Source organism: Panicum virgatum, chromosome 9N (assembly GCF_016808335.1).
Source record: "Panicum virgatum strain AP13 chromosome 9N, P.virgatum_v5, whole genome shotgun sequence".
Taxonomy (NCBI): Eukaryota; Viridiplantae; Streptophyta; class Magnoliopsida; order Poales; family Poaceae; genus Panicum; species Panicum virgatum.
This window is the reverse complement of record NC_053153.1, coordinates 57,444,532-57,459,539: the sequence shown is the minus strand read 5'-3', so window position 1 is coordinate 57,459,539 and position 15,008 is coordinate 57,444,532. Positions and strand designations below refer to the sequence as shown.

Genomic DNA, 15,008 nt, shown 5'->3' with positions numbered 1-15,008 from the left:
AATAAAGACGGGCCGGGCTGGGCTGGGCTGGGCCAGGAGAATTCTCAAATGCATCCGCTCGTCGGTATGCGCGCAATCCTCTCCTACTGTCTGTCATCATCGGCTTTAGTCTCTCTCACCAAATTAAAGCGACTACTACAAAAGCCAGGATTTGCGAAAAAGCTGGTCGTGAGCACAGGCGCTCCATCTCATCAGACGGTAAAAAAAGGAGGTCGTCCAAGAACAACCCTCTCTCTTTCACACACACATACACACACTTTCTTCCTCAGTTCATCGGTCGCGGAAAAAGCGTGCACGCACAGAGGGAGAGAAGAGAATAGAATACGGATTGGGGGCTCGAAATTTACCTTGTCTGACTGACGGCACGAGCAATAGTAAAAAAACGAAAAAACAGAGAGAGTGGTGGTGGCCACTCACTCTTTTGCAGGTTATAACCACGGCGTTGTGTGTGTTGGAGTGGTAGGAAGAAGCTAGCAGCAACTGGGGCAGCAGCAGCTGCGTGCACTGCACTCCCGGCCGGTGGTTTAGGTCTGAGGATTTAGATGGATACGCTGTTTCGGTTGGTTAGCCTCCACCAGCACCACCACCACCACCCACAGGCGCCCTCCTCGCCGGACCAGCACCAGCACCACCACCAGTCGCCCTACAGCTCCCGCTCCACGTCCCGCAGCACCACCTCCACCGGCTCCCGCTCCTCCCCGGGCTCCCACCGCACCCACAACCACCACTACTACCCCCACTCCCACTACAACACCACCACCAGCAGCAGCAGCTACTACTACTACGACCCCGCTGCCGGCGCCGGGGGAGGCGGCGGCGGCTACTACTACGACCACCAGCCGCCGGCGCCGTACCAAGAAGAATGCGGCAACGACCACGGCTTCTACATGGATGAAGACTTCTCCTCCTCCTCCTCGTCCCGCCACTTCCACCACCAGCCGTCGTCGGCCGCCCCGCCGGCGCCCGCGCACCCGCCGCCCGCGTCATCCCCGGCGCCCACGCCGCCGCAGCCCCCGCCCGCGTCGTCGTCCGCGGGCGGAGGGCATGGCGCGCTGTTCGAGGCCGCGGACTTCTCGTTCCCGCAGGTGGACATCGACCTCGACTTCGGCTCCCCCGCGTCGTCATCCGGCGCGGCCGGCGGGAGCGGCGCCGCCGCCGCTTCGGCGTCGGCGGGCGGAGGCGCCGCCGGGAGGTGGGCCGCGCAGCTGCTGCTGGAGTGCGCGCGCGCCGTGGCCGCGCGCGACAGCCAGCGCGTGCAGCAGCTCATGTGGATGCTCAACGAGCTGGCCTCGCCGTACGGAGACGTGGACCAGAAGCTGGCGTCCTACTTCCTCCAGGGCCTCTTCGCGCGCCTCACCACCTCCGGCCCGCACACCCTGCGCACGCTCGCCGCCGCGTCGGATCGGAGCACGTCGTTCGAGTCCACGCGCCGCACGGCGCTCAAGTTCCAGGAGCTGAGCCCGTGGACGTCGTTCGGGCACGTCGCCGCCAACGGCGCCATCCTCGAGGCGTTCCTGGAGGCGGCGGCGGCGTCGTCATCCTCGTCGTCGTCGCAGCCGCCGCGGCTGCACATCCTGGACCTCAGCAACACCTTCTGCACGCAGTGGCCGACCCTGCTCGAAGCGCTGGCCACGCGGTCGTCGGACGACACGCCGCACCTGTCCATCACCACCGTCGTGCCCTCCGCCGCGCCGTCCGCGGCCGCGCAGCGCGTCATGCGGGAGATCGCGCAGCGCCTCGAGAAGTTCGCGCGCCTCATGGGCGTGCCCTTCAGCTTCCGCGCCGTTCACCACGCGGGGGACCTCGCCGAGCTCGACCTCGACGGCCTCGACCTCCGCGAGGGCGGCGCCACGACCGCGCTCGCGATCAACTGCGTCAACGCGCTGCGCGGGGTCGCGCCGGGCGGCGCGCGCCGGCGCGACGCGTTCGTCGCCTCGCTCCGCCGGCTCGAGCCGCGCGTGGTCACCGTCGTCGAGGAGGACGCCGACCTCGTGGCGGCGTCCGACTCGGACGCGTCGTCCGAGGAATCCAGCACGGACGCGGCGTTCATGAAGGTGTTCACCGAGGGCCTCCGCTTCTTCTCGGCGTACATGGACTCCCTCGAAGAGAGCTTCCCGAAGACCAGCAACGAGAGGCTTGCGCTGGAGAGGGCAGCCGGGCGCGCCATCGTCGACCTCGTGTCCTGCCCGGCGTCCGAGTCCGCCGAGAGGCGGGAGACGGGGGCGTCGTGGGCGCGGCGCATGCGGTCAGCCGGCTTCTCCCCGGTGGCGTTCAGCGACGACGTCGCCGACGACATCAGGTCGTTGCTGCGGCGGTACCGGGAGGGATGGACCTTGCAGGAGCCAGGCACGGACGACAGCGCGGCGGCGGGGGTGCTCCTCGCGTGGAAGGAGCAGCCCGTCGTCTGGACAAGCGCGTGGAGGCCATGATCCATGATGAGATCGTGCTCGGCAAAAACAAGATGCGCCATGCTCGAGCTAGGGTAGTGCATGCGTTGCTCGCTCGTGTGAGTGGCAACGAAGCAATGCAAGCAGCAGGTAGCGTGCGATTTCCCCCCCTCGCTTGTCGGATCTTTTAGCACGTGTTTACCTTGTTACTTAGGGTTTTCCAGCGGCGTAAGTATGTAGGGAGAAGCTAAGGATCTCATATGGCTAGCATTATTGTTTTTAGAAATTCGGGAGGAATTCATGACATTTGTTGCAGTTTCATTCGTATTTGACTCCAAGAAAAGATTGTTGGATTATATTTTGGGTGTGTAGGCTTTTCATATTATTCTCCATATGCACTTGGTTATTTAGGTTTTTGTTAGAAACTTGGGAGGACTTTATGACATTATTTGTTGCGGTTTTTCATTCACATTCCCATGGATTTTTTATGCTTCTCCGTTGGTCGATCGATCTGTATCTTTTACCGTTAACATTGACCCGTCAGTCGTGCATGGTTCTGGTCTGTCATTCGTTTGGACTCATGCGAGGAACCCTTAGCTTGTCGCCTTGATCTGATGTGGTTGGATGGAGAGATGCTGCTTATTGAGTCTTGACAAGATCTTGCATGGGGAGGACGATCCAGTTGCACGGACTGCTTCTAGTTTTTGAACATAGTATCTCATAGAAACTACAGTATAGTAGGTAGTAACAGTGAAAATTGACTACGGGTCCGAAGTTGCCTGTGACAAATGGCAAGTTGGCAACCGTGCTGCTATGCCAGGAACTAATATAACCCTCCAGCTGCAGACAGCTGATAGTGATCGGTTATCTGTTTTGTTTGTGGTGTTGGATCTTGTAATTTTGTTCTGTATAGTCGAGGATCTTTTTGAGTATATGGGTATATGGTATACGCTGGAATTGACCATATAGGATATATGTACGTTAGTCTTATTATTTAATTTGCTCGTTAATATTCAGGTATTGCGTACATACAGCCGGTAAAGAGTCGTTGCTGAGATAATGCAGCACCATATGGACGGTAATACGGGAAAAAGAACCCAATTGATTTGGAAATAAAATTAGTACACAACACAGGTGGGCTATGTGACTTTTAATTTGTTGTTGCTAATTAATACTACTAAGTTACAATTTCTTTCTAGGTCTTCTATGCGCGTCTTGCTTCTACTGGTGGGTCCTTTTGCGAAGAACATTAATATATAATTATACTCTATACTTTCGTTTTGTTTGCCAACAGGTATTAAATATATTATTCCTTTACAAACAATTTTGCATGAAATTATTTGCGAATAGACAATAGTCTTAATTAGTACTAGTGTTTAGTATTAATTTTGCCAGCGCGACTGATATATATCTCCAGTATAGTTTGTATCTTTCCCGACAGTAATAACAAAGCACCAACACAATGTCATTGTCAACAAACTGATCAGCAATTTCACATAGTATACCTAGCTAGCCACATCATCAGATATACAAACATTAAAACCACTACTACTGGCAGTGGCGAAGCCAGCCCGAGAATTCACCTAGGGCGGACTCATACTCTAAAATTTTCGCTACTAACGACAGCTTGCATGTTTTGAGCAAAAATGGTAGAACAACCAACAAGAATCAAGATGTTACCTTTTAATAATGGAAGTATCAATAATAGATGTTTCAATAGACAAATGGAGTCACATGATATTCACGTCATCAATATAACCATGCTAGAAACTGTGATTAGACACATATTTTCTCTACTGTTAGCCTACACATGTCACATGATATTGTAAACTAAAAAATGAAGATTTAACGAACAGCAGCAAGCAGTCCTCTATCATCAGCTTGAAAAAGGCATAAAACATGACTTGATCCAGTATTTTCCCTTGCAATTAAAATTGCTAAAGCAATCTCAAGCTCAATCAACTATGCAATCTAACAACCAATCAATTTGAAGTGAATCAAGGATTGCTCACCTGCGTTGCCGGCTTGCCGCTGCTCCTTCCTGAATCTGCTGTCGGCTGCTCTGCGCGGGCGGGGAAAGGCCGGCCGGAGGCGGGCTGCTGCCCTAGCCCTGCTGCCCTGCGCCCTGCAGGCAGATCCCGCGGCGGCGGGCGACGGGGGCTGCGGCCGGGGCCCGGGGGCGCGAGCGCCGAGCGGTGGAGGGGGGAGCCGGGAGGAGCGGAGGGCGCGGCCTGGCCCTGCTGCCCTGCGCGGCTGCCCCTGCAGGCAGATCCCCGCGGGCCGCGGCGGCGGGGACCGGGGGCGGCGGGGGGGGGGCGGGGGGGAGGGGGGAGGGGGAGGGGAGGCGGGCTGCCCTGCGGCTGCGCCCCTGCAGGCAGATCGGCGGCGGGGGACGGGGGCGGGGCCGGGGGGGGCGGCGGCCGGGGCAGGGGGAGCGAGCGCGAGCGGTGGAGGGGGGAGCCGGGAGGACGGAGGGCGCGGGGTTCAGGCGCTGAGCGGCGGCGGCTCGATGCGGGTGGGTGTTGGAAGAGGACGCCCGTGTTTTTTTGGGCCGTAGGGCGCAAGCTGCAGCCCACCAGGCACCAGGCCAGCGGCCCACGCTCGCCAGGTCGCCCCCAATCTCAGGCTGACGGACGAAAGCCGTTCTTCTCCGTCGGAGGGCGCTGCCGCTCCGCCATGGGACCTCGCCGGAGCTGCGGACTACCTGTATGATGTGGAGTTCGCCCACAGGGACCTAGGGCGGCCGCCCTTGCTCGCCCTAGTGGTGGCTCCGCCCCTGACTACTGGCCAGTGGTCAGCATCATATCATAGGGTAAATAAAAACACTTGCTAACAAAAGGGAACATCCCATATGCGAGTGCAAGGTGAAGGAATTGAGAAGAGCAAAGCAAGACACTGTGCGTTTCCCGTACAGTCAAGCACGCAGCCGGCCCGCGAGACGAAGACAAAGGTGCGCGCGAGGTCCCATCCCCAGTGGGACACCTGATGGAACAAAAAGGCACTCCGATGCGTACACAAGTCACCACCCCAATAATAATGTGCTAGTGATCGATATGGGCAATTTGGAAGGAAAGGCATGGTGCCTTCCAGTGATGCATGCGCATGGATGATGGGCCATCCCCATGGGCATGTATGCACGCAGCTAGCCTCTCGCGCGCGCGGCAGAAAAGGGAGGGTCGTTATCGCGTGAGAGGCGGACGACTAGCTAGCCGATGAGGCTCGAGCGATGGAGATCGAATCTGGACGACGAGCTAGACTGCTGCCGCTGGGATGGAATCCAACAAAAGGAGGTGGCGTTCAGCTCGTCGTCCTACTATGCCTTGGCCACCGCCGCCCTCATCCACGCTCGAAGCTAGCCTTGAGCTCAGAGCTAGTGTACATGTGCTTGCGTGAGTGCCTTGCACTGCACTGCATGCCCACGCTACGTGCCCTGGCTGCATGCGCGTGCAGCTACCGAGTGAGCCCGCGCCAAAAAGCAAAAATCTTTTTCACCGGCCGGCCGCCAAACTGTCCTTTCATGATTTCGTCAAGTACTACGAAAGTCTAGCTCCAAATGTTCATCATCATAGTTGGTCATCAAGGTTCTTTCTCTCTGGTGTGCCCTCTTAGATAGTTCAGTTGTTTTATTTTGAAGATTTTCATGGCGGACAAACCTGTTTATTAATTACATTTCACTAGACTAAAGCTGATGTAACAGTTGCTTTAAAACTTCAGACGATCGTTTAGTTTGGACGCGGCCATAGTCGCCATTTTGTCGCTACCTTGTTTGGGTGGTTACGTTGGCGGTCACTGGAGCAGGTCGGGGTGTCGCATATATATAGCCGCAAGCAAGGCGATAGCTAGACCATCGGATCCGATGGATGGGTGATGCGTACTTTCTCACACGCATGTTCAACTCCACTATACTACATTGTAATTTCAAAATAAATTTTGTTGCGGATCGACCACTTGTATTGCGTCGATCGATCTGCTTATATATCCAGTAGTCTTAACTCGCCCTAGCGTGAATGGATAATAAAATAGTTTTTGAGATTGATATTATATTATAATGATCGATTTTAGTGCGGGTATAATTAAGAGGAGCCTAAAAAGATGATGCTGGCATATATATCACTAACACAAAAGGCTGCATCGCAGCCGGCCCCGAAACTGGGCCCGCCACATACCGACATACGGCACGTTCAGTCAATGAGTGAATGCTGTGCGACGAAAATGTTCACCTCTTGGATAGCTACAGCGTAAATAATAATCTCATTTTTTTATTGCGAGGAAAGCATATATAAATAATCTGTACGTGTTCGTCCTGCTGCCTGTATATACAGCAACCATCAGTGCATTATTGTCAATCATGCGTGCTTAGGGTTTTAGGATTTAGGGTTCTAGCATACTCCCTCCGTATTGGTAAAAGAAGTCGTTTTGGACATGTTTTGGGTCAAGCATGGGAAATATAAATCATCAATAACTTTTAAATTGTTGAGTTTGCAAATGTGAAAATTATATGAATAGATTTGTCTTGAAAAATACTTTCATAAAAGTATACATATATCACTTTTCTACAAATATTTTTATAGTAACAAGGGGTCAAAGTTATGTTTTGGAGACCGTGTCGTTGTCCTAAACGACTTCTTTTATAATATATTTAATTTGTTACCCTTTGATTATTGTATGCCTTATTAACTACACCTCTTAATAGGAGTTAATAATTAAGGTGCAGTGATTTACATTATTTGATTGATACGAGTAGTACTGAAAGTAGTCTTAGCACCAGTGCGTGCTAACACATTTTGTCCATCACGTGGCTTCTTGTTGGCACCAAAGGATGTGCATGCTCTTATTTTAATTTCCTATGGAATCGGTGGCATGTATATATAGGAAGCAGAAACTTACGAGTTACAAGTTACAGCAGGGACAGGAAATACATATAGTTGGGGTAAATGGTTGTACCTAAAGTGTTTAGAACGTGGAATTGAGATGACTAGCGAACATGGGGACAAATAATAGAGAGGATAGGATCCTGGATGGTTAAATGAAAATTATCTTAAGTGGGATGGCTTCGTTATTCTGGATGAGCTACGTACGATTCGATCAACACTTATCATATTCTATTTTCATCTTCTAAAAAAATATTTTATTTTGATCATCGAGATTCTCTTCTCTATATATATCTATTTTCTTCCACACCCATGTTTCTCTATATATCTCATACTCTATATCAACTATCAGCAACCAACCCAATATGTAGGGTCTACATGTCATATTTTCTTTTTATTTTTTTCCACCCCTCTCTCTTATCTGATCTCGTCCCCCTCTCTCCCTCCCCCTCTCTCCCTATGCCGGCCGCTGCTCACCCTGTGCCCCTCCCCGCGCCTCTCCTCTAGCCTCCCTGCCGCCTCCTCCTTAGGTGGCTCCTCCTACCAGCTCATGCGCGCCCCCATCGGGGCCTCCACGACCGCCACGCTGGCTGCTGCACTCCGCCTCCTCTCTCTCTCACCTCGCCCCTTCTCTCCATCCTCGCAGGAGGCCCGCGCGGCGGTGTCCCTCTCTCTCTCTCTCTCTCCAGGGCTCCTTGCGGTGGCGGCATTGTGGATGGCGGGTTGCGAGGTAGATGGCCGACAGAGTCACGGCGGTGGCACGAACGGCAGTGCGGATGGCGGGCGAAAGCGAGGTGGAGCCGATGAGGGCGTAGTTGACGCCCGCTACTCCACTTGATTTGGAGAACGCGAACCCGTTCGCTTCTTTAGCGGATGGGGTAGCGGATGCTGGTGCAACCAATTTTTTGGTATCCATGAACTGGAGGCCGATTTGCCGTCCCCCAGTGCGGACAGCCTAATACAGACGATAAACTTGACATGTGGGGGAAGACCGTCCCCACAGCCTAATGCGGACGATCACCACCCATCTTGAACCACTATATATATTAATTGCATGTGTGATTGCATGAACTAATTATATTGTTACTACATCTCTGCATGCAACCAAACACGTAATAATAAGTGTCTGGACTTAGTCCATGAAGGTAAGGTAAGCTCGCATTCGGTCCGGGTTCCATCTCGCGCTACGTAGCAAAAGCAAAGCGATGTATTGCTGGTTGGTGCTCAGGTGGGCTAGCCTAGAGCTGCATGCATGCTTGGACCACGATGGGGTACGTATACCAGCTAGCAGGGTCATCCAGGGATATGATGGGAGCGAGAAGAGCATAATAAAACAGCAGATAGTGGGAGCCTCTTTTTAGGTGTGTGTGTGTGTGTGTGTGAGAGAGAGAGAGAGAGAGAGAGAGAGAGAGAGAGAGGAGAGAGAGAGAGAGAGAGAGAGAGAGAGGTGGTATCATGGTACCAGTGGTCAGTACATGCACGCACGGAGAGAGACACGCGCATGTACAACTTGGTCCTCTATCTCCTTTCTCGACCCCAATTCAAGAATCAAGATGCACTTTGCTCAGGATCTCTCTCTAGCTTTTAGGGCATGGGCTCATTTTCCTGCTAGCTAGCCCTTCGGGTCCCCCATCCACCTCGATCGTTTCTGCATTGGCACCGTTTGTTTTTGCTGTAGTGCGTGTGGTGAGCGTGACCCACGCAATGCATGCAGTGATGGCTTGCATTGTCGCTTTTGCAGTGATATGTTGTGGCGGTGCAGAAGACTATATATGGCGTAGTTGGACAAAGAGCGAAGAAGTTACCTCTTTTCTCTCCAAAAAAGGTGAATTGTTCAGTTCTCTGTTTATCATTATACTGGACTAGACTTTATCACTATCAGAAACGAAATGCTGTACACCGTACATCGCTTCTGCACACTAGGGAGTAGTGGAGTGAATATGCAAGCTCCACGTGCTTGGGGGTGCGAAAAGAAATTTGAAAGTTGTAGCTATGTGCATTTAATTTGTTGCGTTTTTTGTTGCAACTGATGTGGATATTAAATAGGATTTTGTTCTCGCACTGCTATATTAATAAAGAACAGAACATATATACACTAACAAGGACCGACCCATTAAATTCAAGTGTATTTAGTTGAATACTCATTATTTTTATACTTTTTTATATAGTGTATCTTATGAATATAATAAAAAAATAAAAATAACACAAGAAAATGGACTCTCTAAGTCCCTATCTCTCTTTTGACCCAAAGAAACCCTCAGCAGTTTGTCGTGGTGTGCAAACCCACAACCGGATGGCGGAATACACCCGCCTAAGCCCTAAGGGAGTATGAACTCGAGGGGTAGCTGCGCTTAGTTCGATCTCGATCTAGAACACAATGAACACCAGCGTTTAGAGTGGTTCGGGCCGCCGAAGCGTAACACCCTACGTCCACTGAGTGTTGTATTGCTTGTGTCTGAGAGCTTGAGAGCCCGTGTGTGTCTCGAGAGAGTCTGATGACCTGTGTTCTAGCGGGCGTGCTCTCCCTTTTATATGTCCAAGGGGAGCACGTACACTGAGCAGGGCCCCGACATGTGGACCCGGCGATGTATTATAAACTACACTTTGGCCTTCAATGCCTCAGATCCGGAGATCTTGTTGTCGGCTTCCGTGCGTAGCTTCTGACCAGGGATGGTCTTGAGCTGTCCTGTCAGAGTAGAGTCTAGCTTCTGCAGCCGCGCGTCGAGGTCATGATGAAGCGCCGAACTACTGACTCAGTCCACTATAGCAGCGTGCACTGTTGTTCCAGTCAGTAGCTGGTCATCATGACTCGTCGCCCATGCGCACGGTGCTGAGTCTTTAATGCTTGCCTTGGTAACTGACGAGCTGCCTCGGTAACTGGCGATCCACAGTGTGGACTGACAAAAGCTGCCCCGTGCCCAGAGGCAGCAGAGCCCGCCTCAACCACTCGCACTTAATGCGGGTGGGTGAGGGAGCTTCCAGCAGAAGGTTTGCGCCCGCGCCCGCGTCTTCGTGACACGTGGCGGCTCCGGACCCCTCCCGAGCAGCTAGCTGAGCCGAGAGCTCACGGGGGTCCGGATAGGCACGTTGTAGCGAAAATGGCCTCTCGTGCCATATTTCAATATAATGTTTTGGCGATTGATGACACACACAACACTTGGACTAATATGATTGTTAAAGATGACCATTCTCAGGCTTTTAGGTTCAAGTGATGACAAAGAGAAGATAGGCGTAGCTAGGCCCAAAGGGCCGCCCCTACGGGGGTTCCGCTACCCGGTTAGCGGACGGGGGTCGAGGGGGAGCCGCCCCTCGCGGGTCTCAGGGCAGCGCCCTGAAAGCTCTTCGATTCAGGAGCACCGGAAGAACCGATGCCAGGGCATCGGAGCATCCGGTGGTAGTCGGAAGAACCGACGCCATAATACCTTGGTGCAGAAGGGAATCGAAGCCAAGTCAGCCTATAGGCACCGGTTGAACCGACGGTCCAAAATAGGGCATCGGTGCATTGGGCGTCCTATGTACCAGAGACGATGTCAAGCACCCAGGAGAAGTTTCTTCAGCACCGGTTCAACCGACGGTGCATCGGAGCATACCGTCGGTGCATTGACCGTCCTTTGTACCAGAGACGATGTCAAGTGCCCAGGAGAAGTGTCTTCAGCACCGGTTCAACCGATGGGGCATCGGTGCATACCACCGGTGTAATGACGTCAGCGTCCAGGAGAAGATTCTTTCAGCACCGGTTGAACCGGTGAGGCATCGGTGCATTGCATCGGTTCAACCGGTGGTCTCTGCGTCTGCTGTCAGGACTTCAACGGCTACTTCATGTTGTGAGTGACCGGATGAACCGACGCTACCCCACCAAGATGCATCGGTTCTTCCGGTGATACGCAGTTTTTCAGCTGACCGTTGGAGCAACGGCTACAAGACTTGGTGGCCTATATATACGCCTCACCCCGTCCATTTGAAGAGTGCTGGAGGTGCTGAACATCCCAAACACACCCAAGAACATCTCCAACCACCATAGAGCTTCATTGTACATCATATAGGCTTAAGCACACTTGTGAGAGTGCTTAGTGCTTGTTTAGGGATTAGTTCTTGCGAGAGCTCCCTTGAGAGAAGTCTTGCTGCGGCAAGCAACTTGTGATCCGTCGTGTGACCCTCCGTCTTGGTGTGGAGTGGCAACGACACTTTGTGCGGGGGAAGAGGAGGCCCCCTCCTTGGTGGAGAAGCTCCGTAGTGGATTTCGGCCGGGTGACCGAGAGAGACGGTGGCGGTGCACGAGACTCGGTGTCTTGTGGGCACTTGCCTTTGCTTGCCGGCATCGCCATTGGTGGCGTAGTGCAAGACGGTGATCGGAAAAGCCTCGGTGTCCCGTGGACGTAGGCGTTTATGCCGAACCACGTTACATGACCGTGTCTACTCGGGAGTTTGCATCCCTCTTGCACTTACCTCTTTACTTACCGCATTACGTTTCCGCACTTACTCTACCTTGCATACCTTTACTTTCCTAGTTAGTTTGATTAGGATTAGCTAGGTTGCAAGTCTTTTTAGGGGTAAGTAGAGAGTAGCATAGATAAACCTTAGTCATAACTAGCATGCGTAGGACGTGTTAGGTTTATCTTATGCAAGTAGTTTGAGCCCTAGGTTAAAAAGCGATTAGCGACCCTATTCACCCCCTCCCCCTCTAGGGTCGGACACCCCGGTGATCCTTACACACGTGGAGGTCCCGAACCCATCTGCGGGAGTCCGGATGGCACGTGGAGGTCCCGGACCCACCTGCGGGGGTCCGGGTCCGCGGTCACAGGTGCTGAGCATTACCACCTCTGGGACACGTGGTGACACCGGACCCGTCCCCGAGCGGGAAGCGGGTCCGGGACCGTTGGTCCGGTGAGATGGAGTCGGACCCCAGGAGTCCGGCTGCTCAGCTCCTTAGGGCATAGTTACGGATAACTACGCGAGTCTTGCCACAGTAGGAGTGGGTACCCCAGCTCCAGGGTACCGATAGAGGCCCTCGGGCCGGCCTCGGGAGAGGCAACGAACCCGCAGGTGAGGCAACTACTGTGAGCAACTTGGCTGCTTCGGGCGCCCAGCGGTGCGCGCCGTAAAGGTCTTGTCCTGCGTCGTCCATCCTTTGGGTCACCTGCTGCATCATCACATTTGGACTTGCACATGACCCAAGGTAGATGCTTAGTAGCGTGCCCACGGGTCCCAAATCCTGTTGGCTGTAATCCTTTGAGATAGACAGCTAGGTTCAGTTAACGGAGGTCAAGGGGCCGGCCTTTAGGTTAAGAGAAATTCCGGACCTCTAGGTTCCCAGTCCTAGGTACTACGGCACTCATTCACATGAGGTGGTGTGTGCAGGGTTAGGGTACGGAACCAGGCTAAGTGGCTACACGGCTCCGGACCTCCCCGGAGAATGAGTGCGCTTCCCTGAACCTGCAGGTTCCCAGGGGTCTGAACCCCTCTCTTCCATGAGGGGTCTCGAGCTAAGTCACTAGCTAGCCAACTCAATTCGGTCCACAATCACCGCACAAGAGTAAGAAGCCACGTGGGGGTTAGCGCAAACAGAATGCGTAGATTGAAATTGGAATGTAACATCCTTAGAGGCGAACTGAGAATAAACTTTTTCTTTATAACTAGATGTACATGAGATGTGCGATGTAAGCCAGAACACGGGTTTATGAGGCCGAAGCTGTCCGGACCTCCGGGCCCCCAGTCTTAGGTACTACGGTACTCGCCCTATGGAGGTAGAGCATGCAGGCTTAGGGTACGGAACCAGGCTAAGCGGCTACACGGCTCCGGACCTCCCTGGAGGGTGAGTACGCTTCCCTGAACCTGGTTTGCAGAGGTCTGGACCCCTCCACGGGGGAGGCTCACCGGACTGGACCACACGGAAGTTCTACCTAGTTACAAAGGAAATTTTTTTTCCCTGCTGGGCCTCTAAGGGTAGGACTTACAGAGATGTAGAGTCGGGGGTACGACCAGAGTCAGCTTAACGTCGGAGAGAGCCACCAGAGTCGGCTTAGTGCGATCGGAGTGGGCTTTCCGCCGGAGCCGGCTTGGTGCGACCGGAGTCGGCTTTCCGCCGGAGCGGGCTTCCTCACATGAGTGATGTATGCTGCGAGCTGGGATTTGTCGCTCCGCCGCTCGCAGCTTGTGAAGGGGCCCTTGACGGGCGCCCTGACTCTCGCCGACGTGCAGCGCGCGCCGCTGCCGACGGTGGCTGCTCCACGGGCACGGTTGCCCCTGGCGCAGGAAGGCGAGAGGTGCGTGGCGCGGATGATGCCACACCCTCTGTCATCTTCACGTCGTTGTGGTGGTGGGAGTGCTCAACCATTCGAACCATGGAGATGAGCAAGAGATGAACTAAAACTAGCTAAAGTGCCCCTACCTGGCGCGCCAAATGTCGTGGTGTGCAAACCCACAGCCGGGTGGCGGAATGCACCCGCCTAAGCCCTAAGGGAGTATGAACTCGAGGGGTAGCTGCGCTTAGTTCGATCTCGATCTAGAACACAATGAACACTAGCGTTTAGAGTGGTTCGGGCCGCCGAAGCGTAATACCCTACGTCCACTGAGTGTTGTATTGCTTGTGTCCGAGAGCTTGAGAGCCCGTGTGTGTCTAGAGAGTCCGAGGATCTGTGTTCTAGCGGGCGTGCTCTCCCTTTTATATGTCCAAGGGGAGCACGTACACTGAGCGGGGCCCCGACATGTGGACCCGGCGATGTATTATAAACTACACTTTGGCCTTCAATGTCTCAGATCCGGAGATCTTGTTGTCGGCTTCCGTGCGTAGCTTCTGACCAGGGATGGTCTTGAGCTGTCCTGTCAGAGTAGAGTCTAGCCTCTGCAGCCGCGCGTCGAGGTCATGATGAAGCGCCGAACTACTGACTCAGTCACTGTAGCAACGTGCACTGTTGCTCCAGTCAGTAGCTGGACATCATGACTCGTCGCCCATGCGTGCGGCGCTGAGTCTTTAATGCTTGCCTTGGTAACTGACGAGCCGCCTCGATAACTGGCGATCCATAGTGTGGACTGACAAAAGCTGCCCTGTGCCCAGAGGCAGCAGAGCCCGCCTCAACCACTCGCACTTAATGCGGGTGGGTGAGGGAGCTTCCAGCGGAAGGCTTGCCCCCGCGCCCGCGTCTGCGTGACACGTGGCGGCTCCGGACCCCTCCCGAGCAGCTAGCTGAGCCGAGAGCTCACGGGGGTCCGGATAGGCACGTGGAGGTCCCGGACCCATCTGCGGGAGTCCGGATGGCACGTGGAGGTCCCGGACCCACCTGCGGGGGTCCGGGTCCGCGGTCACAGGTGCTGAGCATTACCACCTCTGGGACACGTGGTGACACCGGACCCGTCCCCGAGCGGGAAGCGGGTCCGGGACCGTTGATCCGGTGAGATGGAGTCGGACCCCAGAGTGTCCGGCTGCTCAGCTCCTTAGGGCGTAGTTACGGATAACTACGCGAGTCTTGGCACAGTGGGAGTGGGTACCCCAGCTGCAGTGTATCGACACAGTTTGTTCCTCGTATCGCCACGGCTAGCCCACACGGCCCCAAATCTGTCATGACAGTCCGGCTTCCCCCTCCTTAGGCCTGCCACAATGTGATAGCGATGCCCAAAAAATTGTGGGACCCGCACAGGGAAGAGAGGCACCACTATCTGAGAGCTGCAGTGTGTGTAAAGCTGGGCGGCGATGCTATCTTCGAGATTGGGGCCACGTGAAACTGAGCAGCGGCCGCACGGACTGAACATCAGG

At 54.1% G+C, this 15,008-nt stretch overlaps 1 protein-coding gene across 1 annotated transcript; it reads left to right on the top strand.

Moving 5' to 3' along the window:
• Positions 1–214: 214 nt before the first annotated feature.
• On the top strand, positions 215–2,852 carry LOC120692529 (protein SHORT-ROOT 2-like). Its single transcript, XM_039975857.1, has one exon. The coding sequence runs from the start codon at positions 543–545 to the stop codon at positions 2,427–2,429; it is 1,887 nt and encodes a 628-aa protein (XP_039831791.1). The 5' UTR covers positions 215–542; the 3' UTR covers positions 2,430–2,852.
• The last annotated feature ends 12,156 nt before the right edge of the window (positions 2,853–15,008 follow it).